Source organism: Colias croceus, chromosome 19, assembly GCF_905220415.1.
Source record: "Colias croceus chromosome 19, ilColCroc2.1".
NCBI classification, from domain to species: domain Eukaryota; kingdom Metazoa; phylum Arthropoda; class Insecta; order Lepidoptera; family Pieridae; genus Colias; species Colias croceus.
The window spans coordinates 246,617-273,422 of NC_059555.1; the positions used below are offsets into that span (position 1 = coordinate 246,617).

Consider the following 26,806-nt stretch of genomic DNA (forward strand, 5'->3'; position numbering starts at 1 on the left):
TCGACGAAAGTTCGTCTCTCGCCGCGCCGTGATAACTCGCCACGCGTAGGCAGGCCCGACCTGTTATTATGGATTCGTATCTGCGGCAAACGTTTTGTCTCGCGGTCCCTCAGCATCTACCGTGACTGCTCGATGACTTGGTCTACTTCATTAATTTATCAATATCATCTTGAGACAAAGCGTTTAACTAACTGGTATATCTGACTTCTATCTATTATGTCAGTAAAAATAGTAATTATTTTTCATAAAATAACATAATAAGGTGTTAACCATCCGTTTGCAACAATATTTTCACAGCGATAATATGGTATTCATGAACAATGAATAATGATGTATCGTCGGCGAATGTGCGTCGCCCGTCGCCGTGTGGTGACGGTCGCTATGGCTCATTAGAAAGTTAGCTTTTTCGCACATAAGGAGCGCAGCGCGGGGCCCGGGCCGCCCACGGTCGCGTCGTCCTCCGCAACAGCCGCTTCGACACAATGTTCCATTCACCTTATTCGCCGAGGTTCAGTGACTCCGCCGCGTCACCGGCACACGAGCGCCGCCGGCTCATCGGCCAGCGCCGACTGCAGTTAGCATTCAGTGGAAGTGCGGGTGCTCGGCGACCTCGTTCCGGCGGCAGGAGCGCCGCGGTTATGTAAAGCGCTGCATGTGCGAGTGTTGCGCTCGGCCGCGTGCAGCGGGTGCGGCGCGGGGCAGGGGGAGGGGGGGTGCGCTCCTCCCGCGGCGGCACCGGCGGCTCGCGGGCCGCTCGCTGCGGGTCAGTCGTCGAGCGCCGCTTGTCGACGTCGGCCGCGCCCGGCTGTCGTTGAGAACGCTCTGGCGTGAAGCGCTGGATCCGCGGTGTGTCGACTTTCGGGTGCGTACCGGGGCCCGCGGGTGCGTTTGCGACGGTCACGATCGCGGCCCGTCAGCTGTGCTCTAAAATAGCGCGCGTTATCATCGCGACCTCGGAGGCGAGACGAGATAGCGCGAGGTCGGCGGCACCTGCGCGCCGCCGCACACGTGCGCGGCCCGCGGTGCAGCGCCGAGCTGCGGAGCCAGCTCTCCTGCCCTCCGCCGCTCGTCTCTCTCCGCAGGATCGCGAGATCGCTTCGTTCGATGCCAATATGTAAAAACTATCGAGAATTCTGAATGAAAATCAGACGCTAATATAAAATCCGATGATCTATAATTACCACGGTGGTTATAAACAATACTACTGACCGAATTTGTGCGATCGAACATTGATGACGCAGGTATTGTAGCGACTTTAGCGAAGAAATAAGTTGAAATGAATCTTTCATTTATACAATAGTAACTGAAACGATCCGATTCACTTTGCTCTCCTTTGTCGCTCAGCGTTTATCGTTAATTTTCTGATATCAGCTGCTTATCTTCATATAAATATAAAGCTACGTGCCACACGTATGTGAGATTGTTATTACCTATGTAAAATATGTTGACGATTTTATCCCAGGTTTAAATCGTCATAATATACCTAATGTCTTCCTATATTTTAACCCCCTACACGGTGTTGATTGACCTTCTTAAACTAGTTTTTAATTCTTCCACGATCACTGATGCGACTGACGTTTTTATTATGTTTTTATATTTGGTAGGTCTTCTAAAAATATTGTTAGTTCAGTGATATCATTTAGCCAATCAACATTTTTCTTTGTTATTTCGTTCATGTTATAAGATGTAGCCAACGTTTATTTTCGTCGTAATGTTGGATTCTGTTGAAGTTCGTTCTTTTCCTCGCGTTTTATTGTTTCTCTTTATCCATTGAATTACTCTCTATGTTTTCTGTCACGAATTCAAAAGTGTCAGCAATTACTGGACCCAACTTTTTTCTTTTATTTTGGTCTTCTTCAGTTTAATCATACCTATAATTGTCTGGATTTATTTGGGCTCCTTATATACTTTCTGTTGTAATTTGATAATGTTATTAGTTACCTGTGTTCCCTTTTGTTGAGTCTCAAACGTTGAAACCGTAAAAATGAATGGGGACTGCGTAAATTTCTTCGCAAAGAAATAACGAGAGTTTAGGAACTTTTTCATTTTTGTTATATAATTTGTTTATTTGGAAGCTTATGTACACGACTATCAACTGTTGATTTTATTGCATTAAAATGGCAATCATAATATATTGATCCAATTTATAGATAAAAGCAGCTGAAACTAAAAGCTAGCATTTCTGCTGCATTCACTATTATTTTTTAATATATTCGTTACTCATGATAAATTTCAATATATTTCCTCTCCTTCTTCTCTTAATTAATGGCTCCACCCAATAAAAAGGGACTTCCCAATGTCCAGTATATAATATGGGAGCGACAGGACTCAAATTTCAGACTTGTTCGGTTGTGACATTTAACATTTGGAACTCAGTGGGAAAATGCAGAAATTTTGATCAACTTGGAGCGACTAGAACAAACACAAGGCATTCAATATATTATGTATTTAATTTTAAATCGCATTCGTTTTTGGTTAACCTAGACTTGAAACACTTATTTTCAAGCTTATCAGAATATAGTTAATTCAGAATTTCTTGAAACCCATATTTATTTGAAAATGCAACGGTGATTTTATTATGCTAAATTGATGCGATCGCGTTGTGGGCAGTTCGTGTTTTTAGTTGAACAAACTATTTGAAATTTGAATATATAAAATTGCTTTAATTTTTCAAGACTCGTGTATTTGTTTGTATTCGTTAAAATACTAAAGTTTAATACGCAATAAGATTTCCGATCGAGGTGATAACATTTATCTCAAAGGTTGTTCCAGAACATTGCAAGCCAAACGCTTTTCTAATCGCTGTGTGCAATTAATGTAATAATTACGCCATTTCATTGTGCAAGTTAATATTATGTTGCATCTGTTAAATGTTTAGGATATAACCAGTTAATCTTAATGGTCTCAAGACTCACTGTCAGACTTTTTAATTTAGCGATACCCTTCGATTCTGGATCTGGATATTTTGGTATGCCCCAATTTTGTTTTATGAAATAATTTGAAGATCACATACATTTTTGATTTAATAAACAATATCTAATACAATAGGATATTGATTTCATATGGGTTATTTTGTCCTAAATTAAAAAATCAAGCTTTTGTAAGGAGATTCCAAAAACTTCCACAGTAGGTAAAATTTTCCAATGAATCCCTTGAGGTATCTCAATGCTTTAGTTTCGCCTTCCATTTCTTTTGGATATCTTCCAGGCTGAACATCTCTATCTAAAATCATTGTCCATCATCTAGACCATCTCGAGAAGACCATTCGATGATAGCTCGATAGATGTTCTCTGTTGCGCAATCTGTCGGTTACGTAACGTTAGCACGCGTCGTCCTGGCATTAATTATACTATTTTGTGTCGATATCGGATGATCTCGGTGTCAGGTTGCGTCGTGTCATTGTAATGGTGTCAAACAGGTGGTGACCAGTGTGCGAGACGAGGGTAGTCGTACTCATGGTTCAGACTTCAGACCAATTGCTATTTTTCTTATTGGGTTCTTGTAATATTCGTATTGGATCGATGGATTTTGTAAAATCAGTTTAACGAGCGTATTCATGTTTAAGCGATGCTGGGATAGGTTCTACTGCTCTTTGTTTATCAAACATAAAATTAGCAAACGATTTCTGCCCAGGATGTCGAGAATAATTATTGATTAAAATGTTCTATAAATTGAATATTGAGACACACCTGCATAATATCATATTTTATTGTTATAAATTCTTTAGATAAAATCATTTCTTGTACAGAAAATGTTTTCAAATCACACGTGTAACTATGCATATATGCGCATTACTCTTTCTTCAAACAATATTATGTAACACTTCGAAGGTTTCCTCGCTATCGATACAGCTCGTACGTATACTTGACGTATCGCTAACGTTTCGAACATCATCTGAAAATATCGACGATTCGCTTTTACAAATTTCACTTGATCTTGGCTTCGGTTCATTATAAAAATAATCATTTCTTATTTTAACATGTCATCTAGACAACTAGAGAACGTGTTATTTTTATTCGGTAATTTGGCAATTTTAAATCATCATAATATTATTACATTTGATTAATTACAGTGGTTATAAAACATGAGCCAAAGCGGATTAGCTCAGTATAAATTGCAGCTGAATCAGCTGTGACACGTGTTACTTCTTTGTTAGACTATGCAATACGGTCTTCCGTCGTACCAGGGCGGCATGACGCTGCAGGCGGTCGCGGCGGGGCGGCGAGAGGCGCGGGGGCGCGGGCGGGGCGGGAGGTACACGTGCTCGTGGCCGTATCCCCGTGCATGCCATGCGTTCCCCCCCGGCCCGCCGCCCCCGCACTTGTTGAGCGCCCTCACTATCCGTGCCACTGGCCTTCGAGCCACACGACAATATTATTATAACATCTCGCTCCTCTTCCTCGCATACTCTCCGTCTCTTTCTGACGTGCGATTTGAGGCTATCGATTTCTATATCTCGTATATTATGTTATTGTCCTTTTAATTCATACGTTTCGCAACTGTTCAGTATTTTCATTAGAAATTCAAAACGGTCTCTGAAAAATTTCAAACGATGCATGCGCACAAGGCAATCTAGAAAGTTCCGTATCATTTCGATTGTTTCAGTTTCGAGTTTGTTTTGGATGTTTGAAAAGATTGAGTTATCGAACGCTCCGGTATGGCCTCCGCCGACTCCGGGGCAGATTGACGTCACCGCACCGGGCTTACGCTTGTGAGTCAGGCGAGCTGTCGCAATCCATGCGTTATACACTTTACTCGTTTCGACATCTTTTATTTGAGCACTACAAAGTGTACGAAAGAGAAATCACAGACACTTCAAAGTTATACGCAGTTCCTTCACTACCTTGTTTGTTTTATCTTTTAAAGTTTTCCTTCGAATCAATTGTGAAAACTTTATCATTTGCTAATGTCTACAATACCTGTGTCAACAATAGATTATCAGTTTGCTATTTTACGTAAATACATTGTAGAACAAAAGTAAATTCCCAATAGTCGAGTCTCTGTTACTTTTGACAATGAGCGACGTTTCGAGTATTTGAAAATAAATGATCCACACTCTACAGGCCGTATTATGCTCACTGACTTGTTTTATTACTGTGGTATTGAACAAAAGCGTCGAAATTCATAATATTACTACTTTACTGTCCGGACAATCGTAGTTGATAATTAAAATAGAAATCACTTATGATCAAACGCACCCGCAGTTTCCCTAACGTTAAAGTTTTTACAGTTGAAGTTCTGAAAAGATAAAAAAGTACTTATGAGAATATTCATATAAGTTAGTGTTTATATAGTGGAATAAGTGACAATGAGAACAAAAAAATCAGTGAAAGCGAAAAGGACTTGCAAGAGTAGTTAGTAAGGACTGACCCGACGTAGAATGGGTATACTTATGGAAAGCTCAGAGGGTAACTCGGTCGGAGGCAACCGTCGCATTGGCGAGCCGGAGCTCTTCAGCGCTATGAGTGCGCCCGGGGAGTACTACGAGACTCTGCACACCATTGCCATCAACACCAGGGAGACAGAGTTCGGCAGCTACGTGGAGCCGATACCCATCACGCTCAAAGCGTACAAGCACATGCAGACGCTTCCCCGCGCCGCCGACGGCTACGGGTTCCAATCCGTTATCACCCCTTTGAACCCTGTCAGCCAGGGCGAACTAGACCATCCCATGCCGTCGGTTATCATACAAAGCCCAGTCAAGGAAGACAGGGCGAAAGTCGCGAGGCCTCCTAAAAAGAAGTGGATTAAAGAGTATTTGGGTAAGTGACACGTAGATAAGATTACCCGACCGACGCGTGTTGTATTACGCTACTTTGTCTGAATAGGACTTTAAATAGATATTGCGTTCAATTAATACGTCGGACAGATGTTAAATTCGTTGCAGCATCATAAGATCCGATATAATTATGTATCAAAACACGTACGATTTAGATTACTCGGCGACGATCGTCCGCCGACCTTGCCGTGGCAACCTTGTGTTGTTTTTGCACAATAGTGAGGCTGCGCGCGACTAAATTCGTCAATGAACGGTGCACACAGCCTACTTTGAAATGAATAACAATGTCAGTAAGAGGTACCTACATAAAAATATCGCTTACTTTAATTGTGTCCGTTCTGGCTTCTGACCAGTCTCCAGAAAAGTCCTTCTACTAGTCTTGAAATAAATAAGCGTTCACGTGTTTCATTAACAAAGAGGATTTTCTAGTTTATCATTCGCTCTCCTATTTGCTCTGCTCCGGAAATATGAAGTCACACAAAAAACTAACCAGTTTGAAGGAGTTCAGGACTTGAAAAACTTGGTTGAAATGGACACAATGCCATTTGCAAACTGTGACTATGTTATTTTCCAATGTATACAACTTAAACAAGAAAAGCTGATATAAGGAGGTAATTAACTTAATATAATGAAGAACCAATTATTCTGTTACATTGTGTTTACAATAGAATGCATACTTTACAAAATTACAATGTAATGAACGATTAGGAAACGACAGGAGGAAAAATAGTGCATATAGATAGAGCTACTACTAGTTATCAAGGCCTTACATGCAACCACAACAGCGATAATTTTAATATTCATCGTGACGTCGGCGCCCTTTGCAGTCACTGTGTTTAAGGTTAGGCTAGGTTATAGTCGTTTTGCAATATGTTCCCATATTAGAATATAGGGGGTTTTGACTACGGGCCTTCAAATCTGGATTAGATTAAGGGATAACAAGTGAAACATGAGGATATTTAACTGTAATAAATTCCGTGCTTGCCACTGCACTGTCATTACAATGTCTTTCGATCGATATTAAGTTCACGGTTGCCATTTTATCAAATCAAGTGTGAACGATATTTCGAATGTTACACAGTGTCATCGGCTACTAGGGCAACAGAATTGTCGAGGCGCTCATAGTGCTAACGAGCCAACTTACTGTCGCCCAACAAGGTCGAGGATTTTACTTTTATTACCTACATGTGAAGTGATTCCTGCACCGTTATAAATTAAAGATTCGTTTAATTATTTATTATGCTATCCATAGGAGAATTCAGGGTTGCAAAAAAACAGTAAATTATGAGAAAAAACATGTTTTTTTTGTTTTTTTGGTTTTGTTCAATGTTTTATGTTTTATTCAATGTTTTTTTCTTTGTACTTTTACTGTGTTTTATTCATGTTTAAAACATTGATTAATATGTTTTAATCACCCATAGGCTTTATGTTTTCTGGACGCGATTTCAGTCAGCGATGACCGCGATTGCAATCACTCATGTCCGTAGGTAGGAACGCGCCCAATATTATCGCGCGCGCGATATTAACAAATACAGAGCATGAGTATCTTTTTACGAATTATGCATTGGAAGTGCACCCACTAACATGGTAGCAATCACTTAAGGGGAAATTAAGCTCGGACATGAATTATCTAGCATGCCAACTGCATGCTGCAGTTGCTTCCTCTGCAGGAGTAGTAAGACTTTTTTCTACATTTGGGTTGGTACAGTCCAGATTAAGAAATCGTTTACCAAATGAAAAAACCGCGAAACTTGTTTCAGTTTTTAAAAATATGAATAAAAAAATACAATCTCCCAGAGTGGCCAAAATTTAGAGCATTTGGAGGAATCCTTATTAGTTGACTAAGTAGGTATTATGTTAAATAATTATTATAATAATGTTAAAATTAAAGTTTCTTTATTTGAAATGTTTTATTTAACTTATTAGCTGACTGACTAATCTATAATATAAAAATTTCACGAAGTGAAACCCGTGAAACCACGGGCGAAGCCGGGGTGAACCGCTAGTCTATAATATAAAAATGAATCTCAAAATGTGTTGGTAAGCGCATAACTTGAGAAGGGCTCAACCGATTTCGTTAATTCTTTTTTTATAATATTCCTTGAAGTTCGAGGATGGTTCTTATGTAGAGAAAACGTGAATATGTACCACGGGCGAAGCCGGGGCGGACCGCTAGTGTTATATAATAATATAATTAAGTTAATTAAATTAACATTTCGCAATAATAAATATCGCCATAATAATAATTTCCCATTTGAAATTGTTTTATTTATCTATCCCGCTTGTAAGTTTAAAACCTGTTTAAAACAATGTATAAAACATTGATTTAAAGCAGGTGGAAAAAAACATGTTTTTTTTACATTTTGTTTTAAACTTGTTTTAAACATGATGTTTTAAACAACGATGTTTTTTTGTAACAACCCTGGCGAGAATTGCCTCCTTTTTGAATGTGAACCGGTTTCATGGCGTTGGTTAGCTTCATCAAATACTTTTAGTATGTATTCTGTAAACTATTGATGGATTTCACTAACGCCCTTTTAAATTGTTTTTGTGTTTTTGCATTGTAATTAAAAAATATACTTTTTGCATCGCACTTTGTTCACATCAACATTAAAATATAGCCACGGCACTTTACTACTTCTGTATAAAAAATTGATAGATTCGACAGGTTATTATAAAATATATTCATTAATATAAAGCGAAGTTTTCCTTCTCATTTTACATGTTTAATATTGTGTAGGACTACGGCGGTATACGCAGTAAGTCAGTAACCGTAGATTGAATAAGCTTTGACGCATTACGACCAAACACAAAGTGCGTAGCAACTTTGCAACGATGACGTCATTCCACTTTGTTCAACTGTCAAATCTGACATTTGACTCCTAGGTTATGACTTATGAGTGTAAACATTTTTAAACTTAATTTGAAAATGTACAGATTCGTTGATCTACATTAGAAAATGTAGATATTTGTTGATCTACATTTTAAAAGTTCAGGGTCTTATTATGAAATATCTGCAGTACTGCAGTACAGTACATATTTACTTCAGCTTCATTGGTATCGTGATCATGAAGTCTTGGGTAAGATTCTCTACCCAGGAGTCTTGTGAGATAGGAAGGGAATTTAAAAGTGTGGTTTAGATAAATTAATTCTACTTCTAAATAGAGCTATGGGATCACATTTAAGACTTATGTAGAAGTACAACATACATAAAAAATATTTTTACATAATATAGAGATCAACTCTATCTAGTCTTAGGGGAAGACATTTTGTATAAGACTGTTTGTACCTAATACGTTAGTAAAAGAATTATTAATTTACTCTTAAAATATACCTGAATATATACATTTTGGACCGGTTCTATTGCGATTTGAAACAAAAAATTCATGTAGTAATAATTTTTTAATGTCCATATTTAAATGATAAAAAATAGCAGTTTCACGAATAGTATGTACGATAATAAATCAGTTGAAGGTGATTAGCGGAAAAATATATTTTACTAAAAAGCTGTATTCATGTTTCAATAATTAAATAATATTGATTATGAATTACAGTTAGGTTTTTTTAGATTCATTGTATGCGCTATGGTGCAACAATACAAAGATGATTTTTTTCTCGTAATTTTTACATGCGTTTATCGTTATTTTTGTTCAGTGAAACCGATATCCTATTCCTAAAACCCATAATGTAATGAGCAACCTGCAAATCACATGTATATTAGATACATAAATGAGTCATTACTAATAAGTAAGTTACAGAGTACGTGTACGTTATATGTGTTTAATAACATTACATAACATCACACACACACACACACACACACACAGGCCCACAGGCTCTAAGCTTATAAAATGACTTGCGTAACTGGCTCGTGCCTAAGCAGGATTCTCATAGTTCAAGTTATTAAAGACTTTAAAGAGCCTATAACCGACTACGAAAATGGAGGAAGATTTATCTCAATTTACACTAATAAAAATGTAGAGACGTCCTTTGTTTTTATATATATGCATTTATAAGAAAATATTACTTATTATTATTTACAAATGTTTACAAACTAATATCATCAATTTAATGTATACTTAGATAAAGAAGTATTATATTAACAACTAGCTTTCCGCCTGCGGCTTCGCCCGCGTTTTCGAATAGAAAGCGGCATAGTTCTCGTTCCAGTGGGATTTCCGGGGTAAAACCTATCCTATGTGTTAATCCAAGTTACCCTCTATATGTGTGCTAAATTTCATTGTAATCGGTTCAGTAGTATTTGCATGAAAGAGTAACACACACACATACCTACATCCTCACAAACTTTCGCATTTATAATATTAGTAGGATTTATTAAATTTATTATACTAAAAATCGAAAGAGGTTATACAGATTCAATTTATGCAGAGGTTTTGCATGAAAGTACTGAACACTGACCGCTCTCCTGGAATGAAACCTCTGATTACCTATAAGCTTTACCATGATACAATATCCTGATTCCTGATTCGTAATATAATTATATAGGCAATGCTTCATGGTGATTCTTCTTATTTATAGGTGTATGTATAAAATAAGGTTTATGTCCGAATTCCAAACCGCACGTAAGGCTACACGTGCTGAGGCGCGACCCGAAATATAGGGCGCGGGTCGCGAATCGCGAGGTTGTTGACATCGCGATAATGCGTTACTATCGCGCCGTTTCTTTTGTCCAAGCTCATTGCGCGCTGATTGCCCGAGCCCATCGCCACCGACGACGCTATTCGCGCCTGATAAACGATAACGTATCGCATTCTTGCATACGAATGAGCAAAGCGGGATAAGTGCCTTATAACGCGTTAAGTCAAATTACCAATTAAACATTTAATTGGATCACTAATCGTTCCAACGTGTAGTATTGGCTATCGAAGCGTCAGACGTAAATAGAGCAGTAGAAATCAGCAGGTGGTGGATCAGTATTCGCGGTCGGGTGTTTCCGGCGAGCCGAGACGTCACGTGGCGGGCCCGAGCATGCGGCCCTCCTCCCTCCCCCGCTCCCCCAGCAGCCCGCACACCTCTCCCCCGCGAGACTCCCCCCTCCGCGCCGCGCACCCCGTTATCGCCGCCCGACCACGTCGTGCGGTCACCTTCCACGCTACTTAGTACAAACAATTCACTACGAACAATGGCGAATTACAAACACTAAAATAATACACACCAAAGCGTTACCTACGTAGAGAAATGAAGTCAAAACTTTACTGCTCAATATTTAGCTGATTTTAATGACGTGCAGGCGCGTAAACAATCTAAATATGAATGTTTATCAGTTGTAGTTCTGGACCGGCCTTGCATAGTTGGAAAATAGGTGGCCGAGTGTAAATTGTATAAAAAAAAATGTAAAAAAATGTCAATCTATTGTTTCTTTACGATAAGATTGTTCGTTTAAAAGCTACTTTCTCAGTTGATTCATTGTGTAACACAAGAAGATTGTATTATTCCTGAATGATGATGAAATAAAAAACTCAATGGCTATGAATACAATCCATTTAGGTAGTTTACGACGGCACAACACAGATCCAAACACTCGACTGTCGACATAAGAGTTCAATGAGATTCAAAAATCAGAGGTTTACTTGAAACCATTCAAAAATATACAACAAAATGTTAAACTTTTACAAAACGTTGAATATATATCAGTTTATGATACCCATTTCTTTCTAAGGAAATGAAATAACCACAAATTCGTACCTACTCGTAAGTATAATGTAGTAGAAGAACATTGCGTCGTATGATCGTATCAGATGTTGAGATGCTTCCAGAACATTTTCTAGTTATTTTGCGTAAATTATAATCTCTAGGTAGAGTTATCCTTTCAACAAATAGGCGATAGTTTGTATGTGTCGAATTATAATTCTATGAATGTGTTATTCGGCTAGGTTAGTTTGGTTTACATAACGTGTTTAGAATTATTTGTCTCTGTTTTTACCCGCGTCGCTAATTGACTCACAGCTTGTAAGTAGCTAAATCTAAACTTGTATTCATTATACATTACACTGTACGTGTACACTACAGTGTACACTTGCAGTGCGTGGCTCGCGAGGGAGATATGCTCGTGCCTCTTTCGCACAGTTTGTTTCCCTTCGCAAGCGATAGAAACGCCGCCGCGCCGCCATGCGCATTTGTACCAGGCTCATATGACTAGCAGGAGCCTGACAATAAATTTAAAGGTAGAGCCTAGAGAGACGATTCCCTTTTTTTTGTCAATTTTTTTAAATAATAATACTTAGATTTATCCTAAATCTAGGTAATTATTATTGTTTTCGTCGAGGATGAACTAGCCGAAATTGCCATTTTTGGCGTGCCAACTATGTACAGCTATTTTTCATGTTTAACGGTTTCTAAATTAGAAAAATAGCGCGATTACCGATTACATTCTGCGTAATTATCTTTATCAAGTATACATGAAGTTTTTATTAGACTGCTAAGAAACACAAATTAGTTAAATAATTAATTAGGCGCCTTTCGTCTCAGTTGCGAGTTGCGACGTATTAAGGAAAATACTTATTGTTCGAGAATTTTCTTTATCTGATTATCCTTGTCTGCCCTCCGGGTACTCGTGCGTGAATGTAACAGGATTTCAATAGCACCCCATGGAGCGGAGTGACGCAAGTTGAAATAAAATGTGATTTTCCCTGTCAACTGCCGATAACTTGCATAAGCACCCCGCCACTCATGTTACCTTAGTACTGTTTGTGACATTTTGTTGAAAATTTCTTTTCTTTATTTTTCTTTGGCCAGTTCGGCTATTGTTGCCATTTTTGAATTTATGGAGAAACACTATCGATTTGTCTTTTGTTTTACCTACATGCATCGCGTGCAATTATACTTTCAGAGTTAACTCTTTTAAAAAATCTTCATGAAACTTTTTACAGCATATAGAAGACTCATATTTTTCATGACGTTTTTGGATATTTAAAAAAAATACTTTTTTTAATTTAAATTTATAAGTTTCACTGACCTAGTTTTTCGTGTATATCATTAGGGCTCTATAACTCCATCAATATAATAAACAAACCTCAAAAAAAACTAATAAAATGTCCTAGTGTTAGGGCAGGTACCTATTAAAGTTTATTGATCGAAACGACCGTGGAGATAATGGTGATGGCTTCGAATTGAATAATATGTAATTCATAATTCTGGATAAAGATTACAATAATTAGGTACTATTTGGTCATCAATAGTGGCTTTTATCATTTAATAGATGATGTATATAGTGACGAGTGACAAAATATAATTATTGAGACACCGAATTGAATTATTAAAGACTAGCTGCTGCGCGCGGTTTTACCCCCGTGGCTCCACTCCTGTTGGTGTTAGCGTGATGATATATAGCCTATAACCTTCCTCGATAAATGGGCTATCTAACACCTAAAGTAAAAAAAAAAAAATTTCAAATCGGACCAATAGTTCCCGAGATTAGCGCCTTCAAACAAACAAACTCTTCAGCTTTATAATATTAGTATAGATTGGTCCCCGGGATCGTATCGAACGCGTTAATAATTCAATGATCGAGCGCAAAGTCAAGATGTTTGTCAAAGTCAAGGGTTCAGCAGCCTCAGCCTCCGGGACTCAGCCACTTCTTGACTGATTCTAATTTATGGCTAAGGCTCACACCGCGACCGGTCAATACCGCCTTGTTTTTATGCTCTCCTATTGTTATTCGTATCCTGTTATTTTATTCATGGGTTTAGAAATTGTAAAACTTTAGGTAATTTCCACCTTTTTAGATTTCTCCTTAAATATAAATTATTTTATCTATTTATTGAACTCACTAAAGTACCTCTAATTTGGTGCCCAGTGTGAGTATGTGACATAAGCAGTTAATGAGTAAAGAAATATCTTTGATTTAAATTAGAATGTATTCTTACTAGTAGCTTCACAAAAAATTAAATAAAACAGCAGGATACTGCGTAGAGTAAAAATAATTGTTAACGTGTCATACGTGTGACTATAATTACTCATTTTAAATGTATATCCGATGCTGATTATGAAATTTTTAAAACCACAACACTAATCAAATAGTTTGGCAGTCGTCATGTAAGATGTAGAGTTGTAGAGTTATATATTACATAGTTTTCCATGTAATTAAATATATTTTTTCAAGGATTTCTATAAATAGGTTTGTTACGCAATGCAAGTTTTAGGGCACACTGACCAAGGAACAGCTATTACGCATTCACAGTCAATGAACTCTACATTTCGCTCGTTTGTACAAATCGTACTGAATAATATTAGCTCTCGTTGCAGGCGCCAGCGGCACACAAAATATTCATAATGATCGTAATTCGTACGGCACAGTATAGTACATTATATGGACCGGTTTTTTTCTCTTAAGACTAGCAGCTGATTTTTGGCGTGGTAACAAACGTCAAACTCCTCATGACCGCGCTGACGTCAGCCGGTAACGCCCTCCCGCTATCTCTTTTCGGCACGGCTGTGAATCGTGCACCTATCTCTCTCCGGTCAGCGCTCAGCTGCTACGTGAAGTTAGGCAATCGAGGACTCTAGTGCACCGCGTTACGGTTCAATATTGCATGAACGTATACAACTCGTGTAATCGTCACACCCACATTCATGATGAGCTTTCGCGTCGAGCAAGCTCTTCGAATATCATGCTCGCCTCGTACTTTACCGCCACGAATCGCCGCCGTCGACGAACCGTTTGACAGGGCATATCACCTATGATTAAAATTAAGGAATGAGCGTTCGCGCTCAGAGAAGCCGATATCGTAATCGCATTAGTAGAGCCATTGTGTCTGATGTCGCGATTTTTTTGCAGAGGAGGAACCTAAGTCGCCGGTGTCGGTGCGGGTGAGCGAGGTGTCGGTGGCGCGCAGCAACGGCGTGGTGCGGCCGCCGTCGCCGCCCGCGCCCGCCGCGCCCCCCGCGCCCGCCCCCGCGCTCGCCCCGGCCCCCGCCCCCGCGCTCCCCGCGCTGGCCCTCGCCCCCGACCCGCCGCCCGCCGCTCCGCCGGCGCCCATCCTCGACTTCGCACAAGAACATTCCAGGCCGCGGACCAACAGCAGTCACGGGTGGGTTATGATCTCCTGGTAGCTTCGGTCTTGAAAACAGCTGGGCATTGCTACTTCGCCTTGGATGTTGTTATTTTTCTATTTTAAAAGCAAACATTGTTTATTAGATAAGATAAGGTGGATTATTTCAATAATACGATCATTGCCTATTGTTTTTATATTGTTACAAAAAAAATGCTAATTCTTTAACAAACAGGAGGACTTTCAGATCCACATAATTTTTATTATTAATTATGAAAGAAATTAACTAGTTCAGTGGTAAATTATTTGAGGCGCAATATGTTACATAGAGAAACAAAAAACTTACGTTCTTATTTTAAAAGAGTACACATAAAATTAACACACTAGGTACAAATACAAAAAATATATATTTACTAGCTTTTCGCCCGCGGCCTCGCCCGCGTTTTCAAAGAAAAACCCGCATAGTTCCCGTTCCCGAGGGATTTCCGGGATAAAACCTATCTTATCTCTCAAGTTGGATCGAACTGCACATGGTGTGCGAATTTTATTATAATCGGTTAAGTGGTTTGGGAGTCCATTGAGGACAAACATTGTGACACGAGATTTATATATATTAAGATAAGATAAGATTGACGTGAATAAATTATCAGTAATTATGAGTAGATGCAAAAATAAATTAAGGGTAGGGTTACATTATAACACATACATTTAAATCGTGGCTCTACCAATTGATAGAGTTATTAATTTAGGAAAAGATCGCTTACAATCCATATAACGAAATAAAAGTTCACTTTACCTTAAAATTATTTTTCAATTATTGACCTAAAAGGCTAAAAGATAATGGTCTAAGATCCGAATATGAAACGAAACGTAACGGTTTGATAAGAGAATCTTTATTTTATAATAAATTTCATATATTATTTAAATTAAATTAAAAATGGGTAGACAACAGAAATCCTGGACAGAATATTTTTAATTATTTTTTTTAAGTAACTAGTATTGACATACCTGTTTATACCTGTCTACCCAGTAGTTCGTCCAGGTAAATTAGTCTACCCTACGATTGCACATTCTATATGCTCTATACTTTAAGTCCAGTATAAAATTTTATTATTATCTTCATTTTGCAACATTTTATGAAAAATCATTTTTCAAAAAATAATTAAAAATATTCTGTCCAGGATTTCTGTTGTCTACCCATTTTTAATTTATTTTATAATATATGAAATTTATTATAAAATAAATTTGATTCTCTTATCAAACCTGTGTATCAAACCGTTACGTTTCGATTCATATTCGGATCTTAGACCATAACGTAAATAAATGATGAAAAGAAAAAATGGATCAATGTTTTTAGCACACAACATTTCTTCACAATGCATCTATTAGTTAGGGCGAGATGAATTAATGTGGCGTATCTAGAACGTTCGAAGGCGTAACAAGAAAACGTAATAAAATGTAAAAGGGTCATAATCGAATCGTAATTCATCCTTGCCACAGAAGCTTTCATATACGTGTATCGGTCGGGTTGGCCGCGGCCCGCTGTCGCCACTCGCCACTCGCCGCCGGACGTGGCTTTGTTGTTTGTCTGCTGATGGTCATTCAGCCTTTTTTATATATTTTAGCTGACTGTAGTACCTTTACATACTATATTAATATGTGTGGTATATTACTTAACACATATCTAAAAACTGACTCTTCAAGCTTTTGAAAAATGAGATCGTACGACACAACAAAATATTAAAATTAATAATTTATGTCCATCCTAAAAATGACTGCTAGTAATAGGATAGCAGAAGCAATAAGAGTTGTTGTTGAAAACAAATATAATATATTATACCTATTGCGTTAGATACGACGAGAAGTTAACGTTGTTTTGATCCCGCTGAGATTATTTTTTACTTAAGTTTATGCAATGTAAAAATAAGTGATTGTAAAATAGACGAGTCCGAGGTGGGGTGGCCGGTGCACGCTAGCGGCTAGCGGCTTGGCGCAGGCTCTCGGCGAGTGCTCTCAAGGTTCGCCGTAGTGGATGCGTAATTAATATTAAACATCCGAGCTTGATATTCATCACATACATAGTTCGGAGCCGGCCCCTGCATGCATCATTAATGCCTCGTTATGCAGGCCCCTATTTTGTAATTTAATCAGCTATCCTTAGATGAATTAGTCCGCGCATCGAGATGAGATTATACAGAAACTTACATGAAGAAAACAGTTTAAAATTCAGCTATTAATTTTAATTATAACGGTTTTAACGATAGGTACTACTAGAGATTTTGTTAATTCAATGAATATAAAATTAGCAAGAGAAGTAAACTTTTGAATTTTTATTGTTTCAAATTATGCGATGATTATCTGTGGTTGTGGTAGGTGTTGTTTTATGTTTGATTTTTTTAATCTTTAATTATAAAAATAATTTCTCTGTTTTTCAAATGGACCAAAAACACAAATAAAATTGAAACAAATTGAGAGATAGAGCTTCTTGTCTGTTCTTCTGTGTTCTGTGTGTCTCCATAAATTGCTTTCCGAACTGTTGAAAAATTCATTTAGTTATATTTTTTTGTTGGTAGAGCAATGAAACCTGATGAAAAGACATATTTTAACGATTTAGCAGCACTTCTAAAGTTGTGTTAGTATTTTCTTGTGGTACAACTTGTAATTATCTTTTTTAAACTATGTAATTCTAAATGTAAGCGAATAAACAAATGAGTGTGCGTGTAACGTTGCGATGTCGGCGGCCAGGCCGAGCCAGATCCCGTCCCCGCCGTCGCTGAGCAGCGGCAGCACGAGCAGCAGCGGCAGCGGCGCGGGCGGGCGCGCCGGCACGCGCGAGGTGCACAACAAGCTGGAGAAGAACCGCCGCGCGCACCTCAAGGAGTGCTTCGAGCTGCTCAAGCGCCAGCTGCCCGCCGCGCCCGACGACAAGAAGACCTCCAACCTGTCCATCCTCGGCTCCGCCATCCGCTACATCCAGGTGAGCTCTGCGCGCCTGGTGCGCCGTGCCCCGTGCTTGGCGCCCGGTTGCTCAACTTTCTACTTTATTGATAAAACCATAGTCCTTCAATTTTCACAGCCCAGTTAAACGCTTATTTGCGAGTTCTCTACGAGAGGGTTTATTATTTATTGCATGTTATAAAGTAAAGATAATTTATAATATTTTTTCTGGCACGATTGGAACACGCAAACTAGTGACTATCGTGGACTTTTCAAGTGAAAAATGACATCATTTAGGGTATATGCGCTCATCGAGATACGTGTGCCGCAAGAAGTGGGATTTTCTTGTCATATCTACAAAACTAAATATTTTTATCCTCAGTCTAAATAGATAATTTGCATCATCATTAAAATTATATTAGCTTCTCGATCGTCGGGCGAGTGATCATGAATAATCCCAATAGAATGTGCATGGGCAGTCAATTTCCATTATCGGTACGCTAATTATATTGTGGTCAATAATGATTAGTAATTACTGTGACTAGCGATTACCCTGTCGATGACGGAAAATCCTTCACTAGGCTAGCGATATGTGTAACGTGTGTGTACTGGCCGGCAGGTGCTGCGGCGCAAGGAGCGCGAGTGCGAGCACGAGATGGAGCGGCTGGCGCGCGAGAAGATCGCGGCGCAGCAGCGGCTGGCGGCGCTCAAGCGCGAGGTGGCCGTGCGCGCCGCGCGCCGCCCGCGCGCCGCCGCCGCCGGTGAGTGCCCCCGCACCGCCTCGCGCCCTCTGCGCGCCTGGTACCCGCGCTCGACATTATTTAATATTTGACAATGTCGTTTCAAAATAAACAAAACTGATGCGCATCGTTTATTAAAAATTATCTATTAATGATGGCGGCCCGTTTTCGCCTCGGAGTTGGTGCGAAAGAGACAGACGCGTGACGTGCGGCCGTCTCTTTCGCCCGCTCGGAGCCGTTACGCGAGCCGCTTATCTCGTAAACAGTGTTGTAGATATTGTAAAACATTAAATTACAAACAATTTAACAGATAACTTTGTTATTGTTGAAATATTATCCATTTTCCTCTTTGTTGATTGATTACATTACAATTTCAGACGCTGCGCCCGAGGAAAAAGAAAGGGAAGACGTTATTAACGGCCAAGTTTTAGGATTACCTTTAAAAGTAAGTTTTATCAGCTCATAATTAACATCTGTAAGTATCGCAACGGCCTTACTAACAAAAAGTTAAACAATGGATAAATTTCTACCATAGCTGTGGCCTGCTCTTGCTCACATGAAATATCAATCATAAAAATAAGACAGATTATTACAATAACTAATATAAGTGTGCACAGGCGATTATTCCGTAACTATTGCAGATATCAAAAAACTTTAAACTGATATCGAAAGTACTTAACCGAATGAGTAAAATGGCCATAACAAATTTTTAAAAATAAAACAAGTTTTTTGCTATCTGTAATAGTTTCGGAAAAATCGCTTGTGCACACTTAACGATTACACCCTGTATATATTTAATACACAAGTACAGTTAGAATGAAATCAAGTATGACGCAGTTCTTTGAAATTTTTCTCTCATTTTAAATTTTGACCTTTTTTTCATTCGTTCTTGAAACCCATGAAAACGATTGGATCATATTTGGTAGTTGTTTGCAATTGACTACATTTTCTTAGCGGCTAAACTGCGATACAGTGAACCTATTCTTGCGTCATATGTATTATGAATTTATGATTGCGTCAAAAAATATTTAAATCGATCAAAACAGACATTCTAGAAGACGATCCAAAAAAACGACGTTATGGCACTCCGGGACTGCCGCGGTAAAGCTATTGCATGCTATGCCTTCAAACCACACCTCCGCCCGTCGGAGTGGGGAGCGTGAGGTTTTTTCGATGCAGAATTACTCGATTCGGTCCCCGCGCTCGAGGCCCGCGATAGAAGCTATGCTAATGTATCAACTATCTTATAAATTATAATGTTGATATTCTCGTTTCCAGAGCAGCGGATCGCCGCCCCCAGCGCCGCGCACGCCGCATTCCCCTCACTCGCCGCTCGCGCCGCACACGGCCGCGGGCCACACGCCCCTCGGCGCCGCACAGCTCGGCACAGCACCGCTCAGCACCGCACCGCACACGCTGAACCTCAGCACCAAGCTGCGGCCGCTGCCCGTGCAGCTCGCGTCCACCGCCTCGCAGGTATGCGCGCCTGGTACACGACCGCTAATTAGGGCTGATCTTAATCGTTGGATTATTGAGATTAGAGTATAAAAATAGTTTGTTTCTATTATTATTGTTTACGTCATTTTTATTACGTTGCAGTTGTGAATATTTAAAATAAATTTAGATTGTTAAATAAGAGCTATATAAATTAAATCATACATATGATAACATACTCGTGGAGCTTATCCTTAAGATTTCAATAATATAAAATAGACTCTAGCTTATCTTTGTATACTTTGGATATAAAAACTATATCTTACATATTAAATCTATACAATTTCATAACAAAAAATCTCTTAAATATGTTTTTGTTTAATTCGTTTAATTTTTTTTTAATATATCGCTAATCAGTAATCAATATTGAATTCATAAAACACTGGCTCACTTTGTTATAAGTTGGGCTAGAGTCTAGAGATACATTTATCAGTCGAGATTTCTAATATATTATGCTACTTCTATGACATATCGAAGGACTAACAGAAATGTTGGTAATATTGCTATCTAGAGAAATTCTAATTTCAGTAAAATCTTGAGTTGGTTCTAGCCTGAAGATGTAGGAAAAGTTATTGTTTATAAAAACATTAACCAAAGTCATTAGTATTATTATCACGAGTGGTAATGACCACTACGTTAAGGGGAAGCTCCCTAAATTTTATGTGTTTTTGCATTAATATTTTGAAACAGGCACACATACAATCAAAATGGAACTTTAGTATATGACTTATTGGGTCTTTTTATTTGGATCCACAAGACAGTTACGTAATTGTAACATTTTCGCTCGATTCATTTTTTTATTCAAAAATTATGCCTTTTTTAAGGATTATTACATTTTTTTTAAGATTTACTTGGACTTTATGTCTAAAATAAATGTTAACAGTAAGAAAATAAACAGTTGATGTATCTAAACTTTATTTAAATAACGAAGTTATCTGTAAATAATGTGCGTTTGATTTTTTAAAGTGGAACTATAGGACACATTATTTTATATTAATTTGCTTCACCTGTATTTTAATTTGTATCCGACTCAAAAGGAGTCGATTTTAATCCATTTAAAAGAGACAGATTTAATTAAAACTTTGTATCAAAGATTGATGACAACCGACAATATAATAATTTCATTAGTTTATCTTATTAAAGCGTGTTCATCATTGATTATAAATATGATAATGAAGACGTAATGATGAGTGTGAGTTGTGTGAGTAATGTTGTGTGTGTGTGCGCAGGTAGTGCGTGCGTCGTACGGGTCGCGGGCCGGCGCGCTCACGCTCACCACCATCGCGCCCGCCGACTCGCCCGCGCAGGTAACTCTCCCGCAACTCTACATTACATAGGCTTTACGGAGGATCCCTGCCGTAAGCCGCTCGGAAAGTGTGCAAGGTTCCAAACGAGGAGATTATCATCGTCACTGGTCTTTACGTCTATCACAGGCGATTTATGGTGTGTTGCCTGAGCAATGTTTCTGGTGATCAAACAATCCAATGCGGGATCGACATACTTTTCCGCAGGGCGAACAGGGGAAATGTGCAGAAGCTGATTCAGAATCGTCTTGATGGCGTTTCCTCCTTCTGAGGAGATCATAGAGACATAAAATTAAGTCTAGTAGTATTTTACTATGTCTGAACTCGTTTTTGAATAGGGTAAGATGTCAGTTATAGTGCGTTTTATATATATATTTTTTTTATTATAGAGGGAAAAAATACCGTTGAGTATCTCAGGTCTAGATCTGTGACCTGGTATGTCGGTCTCGATCATGGTCTCATGGTTCATACCGACTAAAACAACCCTCTTTCTCCAGTCCGTATCCCCATGGAATGGCCGTTAGGCTTTACTTCACGGTGAGGGGGGGTTTACTCTTGTTTGCGTGTTGTACATGTTGGCGCGTGTGTGCAGATGGTGGGCGGCGGGCTGGTGGTGGGCGCGCGCGCGCTGCAGCTGCTGTCGGGCGCGCCGCTGCACGTGCTGCACCACAAGCCCAACGGTGAGACACACATACACAAACACACACACACATACATTATTTTTAATTAGCTTTCCGCCCGCGACTTCGCCCGCTTTGTCTAAAACCTAATAAATTATATCATTCGATTTATTAAAATAAACCGCATCAAAATCCGTTGTGCAGTTTCAAAAATTTTAATATACATAAAGACATAGGGACAAAGAAAGCGACTTTGTTTTATACTGTGTAGTGATATGTGTATATATTTTATTTTATTTTAATTTTGTACTTTTCAGGTATAACAACGGAGAATAACCGGACATCTAAAGAAAACGGCATTGTGACAACCTCCGCAGTGTCTACAGGTGCGTTCAGACAAAAATCTACGTTGTTCTGTTATTTTGCGATGCAAAAATATTTGATAAATATTTTAAATAATATTTTTCTAAATACACTGTGTAATTGCTGGATATTGTTAATTTTTTTCCATCTCTTTTAGTTTCAGTGTATAGTACCAATATGAACCAACAATATACAAACTCAATATAATGTTAACACTTAACATGTAAAGTGTAATAGAATGGTATATGTATGTGCAGAGGGCGGCAGCGTGGTGGTGAGCGGTCTGACGCCGCTCGTGGTGTCGCAGTCCACTGCGCACCTGCTCGGCACGCACACGCTCACACACAAGGTGCGTGCACACACACACACACACACACACACACACACACACACACACGAAATGCGTGCACACATATACGTACACATACAAGGTGCGTGCACAAACACGCAAAAAATTACGTACACACATACACACGCATGCAGACAAAAAGTTTCTATATAGATATTACATACGGACACATTTACACGAGTGTAGCAAATACTGAGTAGTTACCACTTTTAGTACCACACTGATTAGATATAACTCTTAAGTATCAATTTTATTGGAACAAAGTTTCTGCGAAAGTTGTATTTTTAATTTTATATAATTGTGGTGTTGAATAAACTTTTCCTTACAAATGGGTTCATACTATTGCAAATAAAGTCAGTGTAACAAATATTCCGTCACAAGGTCAGCACGCAAGCGCCGACGGTCAAGGTCATTATTGCATAGTAGCTTGAGCACAAGGTCAATGTCATATAGTCACATAGACTCATCATTTAAAATATTATATACACTATATTTCTTAAATTTTGGACTATGTTAGTTAATTATTTGCGTGAATTGAGATGTTACGTACATAATTGTTTTTTAATTATAATACCATCGATATTGACGTTTCGTATTAAGAAAAAAAATCTAAGAAGTACGTAAGAAGTGAAACTTCTTTATGACCTCATTTTTCAAAAAATAATTTACTGTATGCAACATTACAGAAATACGTCGAATCACACGTGGCAGGGATAAGAAAAAGATGGCGCGTAACGGAAAAATGTCACGCGTAACGAAAAAATGTTACACTGAATTTTTTTCCAACCTCGATAAAGAAGTTTCACTTCAAAAATGATATTTACACAAATGAATAACACAAAAACTATGAATTATCGTACAGATGGTGGAGACGCAGATGGTGAAGGGCAGCGTGTCGCCGCTGGCGGTGAGCGCGCAGTACCTGAGCGCGACCACGATCGTGAAGCCCGTGGTCGTGGTCAGCGGCGCCACGCCCACCGCCCCGCCCCCCGCCCCGCCCGCCCCGCCCCCGCGCGACACGTGACCGCCGCACACCGCCGCCCAAAGCTGCGCGCCTGGTGCCCAACCGCAACCCGCTACCGATATATAAACGTTATTCTTTCACGTCAATGTTAATTTAAACCTGGTTGAAATTAATTTGTTGTGAAACTATGTATTTAACAAATAATGTATGAAACTGTGTAATCGTAATCGCGCAACGACTCCCAACCGTTCGATGACGTTCTCTCCTCGCGTGTTCCGTGATATTTTATTTCAAAAATAAAATATGGGGGGGGGGGGGGGGAAGCGTGGTACAGGACGGACCGGCGCGGTCTGTGGGGTCGTCTGAGATATCGCCACTACCTCATCTGTACTTCATATCGGGCTTATAAAGTCGAGTCTTAGCCGCCGCGCGACTATATTGACTGTATTTTGTGAAATATCCCTATATTTCTTAATCGCATACGACATTAATACTTTTTCGCTTTAGACGCTCGGATGCAAACGCGCTTAAATTCGTTTCGCTTCCGTAATATTTCACAGATATCTTCAATGGGTCGTGTATATTTTTATATTGCAATAAATACTTGTGAAGTGTGACGTCCCTGCGTGTGCCCGCGGCGCCGTGCGAGCGGAGCCTAGCGGTGCCGCGCGGCGCCGCGCGGCGCCGCGCGGGCCACGCACCGAGCCGCCCCAATGATAACATTATGCGTGTACATACGAGCTCAATATATTTTTCTACAGATTCCAGATCGTGTACAGTTGTAAAGTGACCGCGTGTAGATATTTTTATTTATTTATTTAGAGCCGGCGATCGTGGGGAGTTAAATTGCGAACGGGATTATATAGCTGCGGATTTGTGATCGAACTTTTTGTTCGTGGCGCTCTATCTGTCACTCGAGCCTCACATTTTTCAATCTAATAAACGTCGGCGTCGATCGGAATACTCACCGTGTGGAGAGCATCTCGTATAGCGAAGTGCTAAGTATGTAAGATGTATCTGTGATGTGCGCAGGCGCACCGGCCCCGCCCCGCGGCGTCACTCGTCAATTCCTTCATAGCGTACGTGTGCCTGCGACTGTGATAGCGCCACCAGGCGGGCAGGAGCCGGGTCTTATGACAAGTGTTATAACTATAGATAGATATTTAAGGACCGGATGCAATAAGATTATTTGCTCTTCTCTTGTAATCGCGTAAATGAATAACGAATTTTGTCAAATTTTTATCTGTATCATTTTAAAGGGTTTTGAGCGCTGTACACAGAACAAGTAATATCAAATATTTTCAATTATATCATGAATTAAGCACTCCTGCTTGAAAAAATATTTTTGCTTATCGCTTTCCCTTCACTCTTCGCTCGCGTTACCTTTTGCAGTTTTATCTCCACCGAGCGTGACGATGTTTCTTTTTATTAAATATGAACAACGAAACGTCTTCATCCCGTCAAAAGTTAAAATCATAATAATTTTGCTCTTTTTGTTTTATTTATAGTACTCGCGTATAGTTGCAAAACAATGAATTTTGGTGAAAGAAATTTGACAAAGTTCATATATAAATAATGATTATATAATATATTATTGTATAAATAAAAGATGAATGTTTGGGAGACTCCTGCGCAGCGCCGCTCGGCCGTCCTCACTAGTGCCTGTTAAAGAGCCGCGGGTCGTGCCGCCGGGACAACTTGTTATTTTAAATATATATATTTATTCATACTGAAAAAATAAATGAGAGTGTATGGAGCCTTAACTACTAGGGCGCCAGACGCTACAGAGGGTTGTCTCGGCGACGCGGCGCGGTTACTGTAGTTGCATTGTTTCTGCAGTTGTTAAGTTTGCAGTTTCGCGTGTTGTTGTTGACTCGACGATGTTACGCAGTGCCACGTTCCGTCCTCTTCGCTCGCGCTGGCGTGTCGCGCGTGCGAGTGAGACGGACGTACTGTCCACTTGTCCGATAAGCAATAATGTGCCAATAGTCTTACGTTGTTGTGAAATAGAATAGAATCGGTGTTACTAATGCGATTTAAATTTTGTATGATATCATATTATATGAACTGAATCGAGCTTTAACGTAAGGGGTCAAAGTTTCCGTTCGGTCGCCCGAGTCTGTTTGTTTGTGTGCAATAGTTCGTTGTGTGTGAACCGGTGAGAGTCAAACTACTTATTTATTATTCGATCCTTTATCCTGCAAAGCAATATGTCATTTGTGTCGACTAATTATTATTATTGTATCGCGTCAAAGGAAAGTCTCGTCATGAATTCCAAATATTGTTTTTGTATAATTTGTAAGGGCGTAAATGATCATTGAAGGTTTATTTATTGATAGATCGTACGAAGACCGTTTTATTTTGGTAACTCGTATTCTGAAACTATTTTAGTACTGATGTATAAAGTATAATACGATGGAATCGCGACCGCTCTCGGGCGAGCGCCTGTCACTTCGCCTAATTCATAGTTATATATGACAAAATGTATAATATAAAGTAATTTAAATAAAAGAGAGAAATCTATTTTAATTGTAATAATATTGCGAAGCGAGAATGCTCATGTAAATACAATGATGTAGTATAAAGTTCTAATATTTTAGAAATACAGAAGATACATATTTATTTCCTTTGTTTTATTTTTACATACGAGTCGTATGATACGACACCCTAATAATAAATGCTCTTCGCGTTGATTTTCCTTTCCCTGACACACAGCGCCATCTAGTCAAAACAACTGTCAGAATTCCTTGACCTTATTATGGACATTAATTTTTCCACAACCGAATTTAACGGAGTTCCTTTAGTGGGAAAAGCCTATAATAAGGAAGAAGAAGTTATTCATAATATATCGCTACATAGTATAAAACAAGTCGCTTTTTAAGTCCATATGTATGCTCAAATCTTTAAAACTGCACAACCGATTTTTAGAATGATTCAAGAGGAAGGTTTAATATGTATGTATATAATTTGTTAGGTTTTAGACAAAGAGGGCAAAGTCGCAGGCGCATAGCTATTATATAAAATTGACACGCGTTCACTATTCTATAATAGCGAAATACACTCTTGTTACGACATAAATCATAAGACATAAATAGGAAACAATATTACTTACCAACACTCTAACTACCTACTTAAAAACTAATAAATGGATTTTACTTAGAGATTTTAAATTCACACAAAGTCTGGTTTCAAAGTTAGCAAGTTAGTTACATAAGTTAAATTGAAATTATTTGATAATATGTCTC

The 26,806-nt window shown here is 39.0% G+C and overlaps 1 protein-coding gene across 7 annotated transcripts in view; it reads left to right on the forward strand.

Moving 5' to 3' along the window:
- Positions 1 to 26,183, forward strand: part of LOC123700024 (max-binding protein MNT) — a 39,576-nt gene extending 13,393 nt beyond the window's left edge. The window contains exons 1-12 of one of the 7 annotated variants that reach the window (XM_045647115.1): positions 770 to 862; positions 5,231 to 5,762; positions 14,577 to 14,829; positions 17,536 to 17,767; positions 18,347 to 18,488; positions 18,845 to 18,912; positions 19,746 to 19,943; positions 21,191 to 21,268; positions 21,858 to 21,945; positions 22,203 to 22,271; positions 22,506 to 22,597; positions 23,460 to 26,183. In XM_045647115.1, the coding sequence (XP_045503071.1) occupies positions 5,381 to 5,762; positions 14,577 to 14,829; positions 17,536 to 17,767; positions 18,347 to 18,488; positions 18,845 to 18,912; positions 19,746 to 19,943; positions 21,191 to 21,268; positions 21,858 to 21,945; positions 22,203 to 22,271; positions 22,506 to 22,597; positions 23,460 to 23,621 (1,764 nt within the window). In that variant the 5' untranslated portion in view covers positions 770 to 862; positions 5,231 to 5,380 and the 3' untranslated portion in view covers positions 23,622 to 26,183. The other 6 variants (XM_045647121.1, XM_045647116.1, XM_045647119.1 and 3 more) reach the window with 6 other exon arrangements.
- Positions 26,184 to 26,806: the final 623 nt, after the last annotated feature.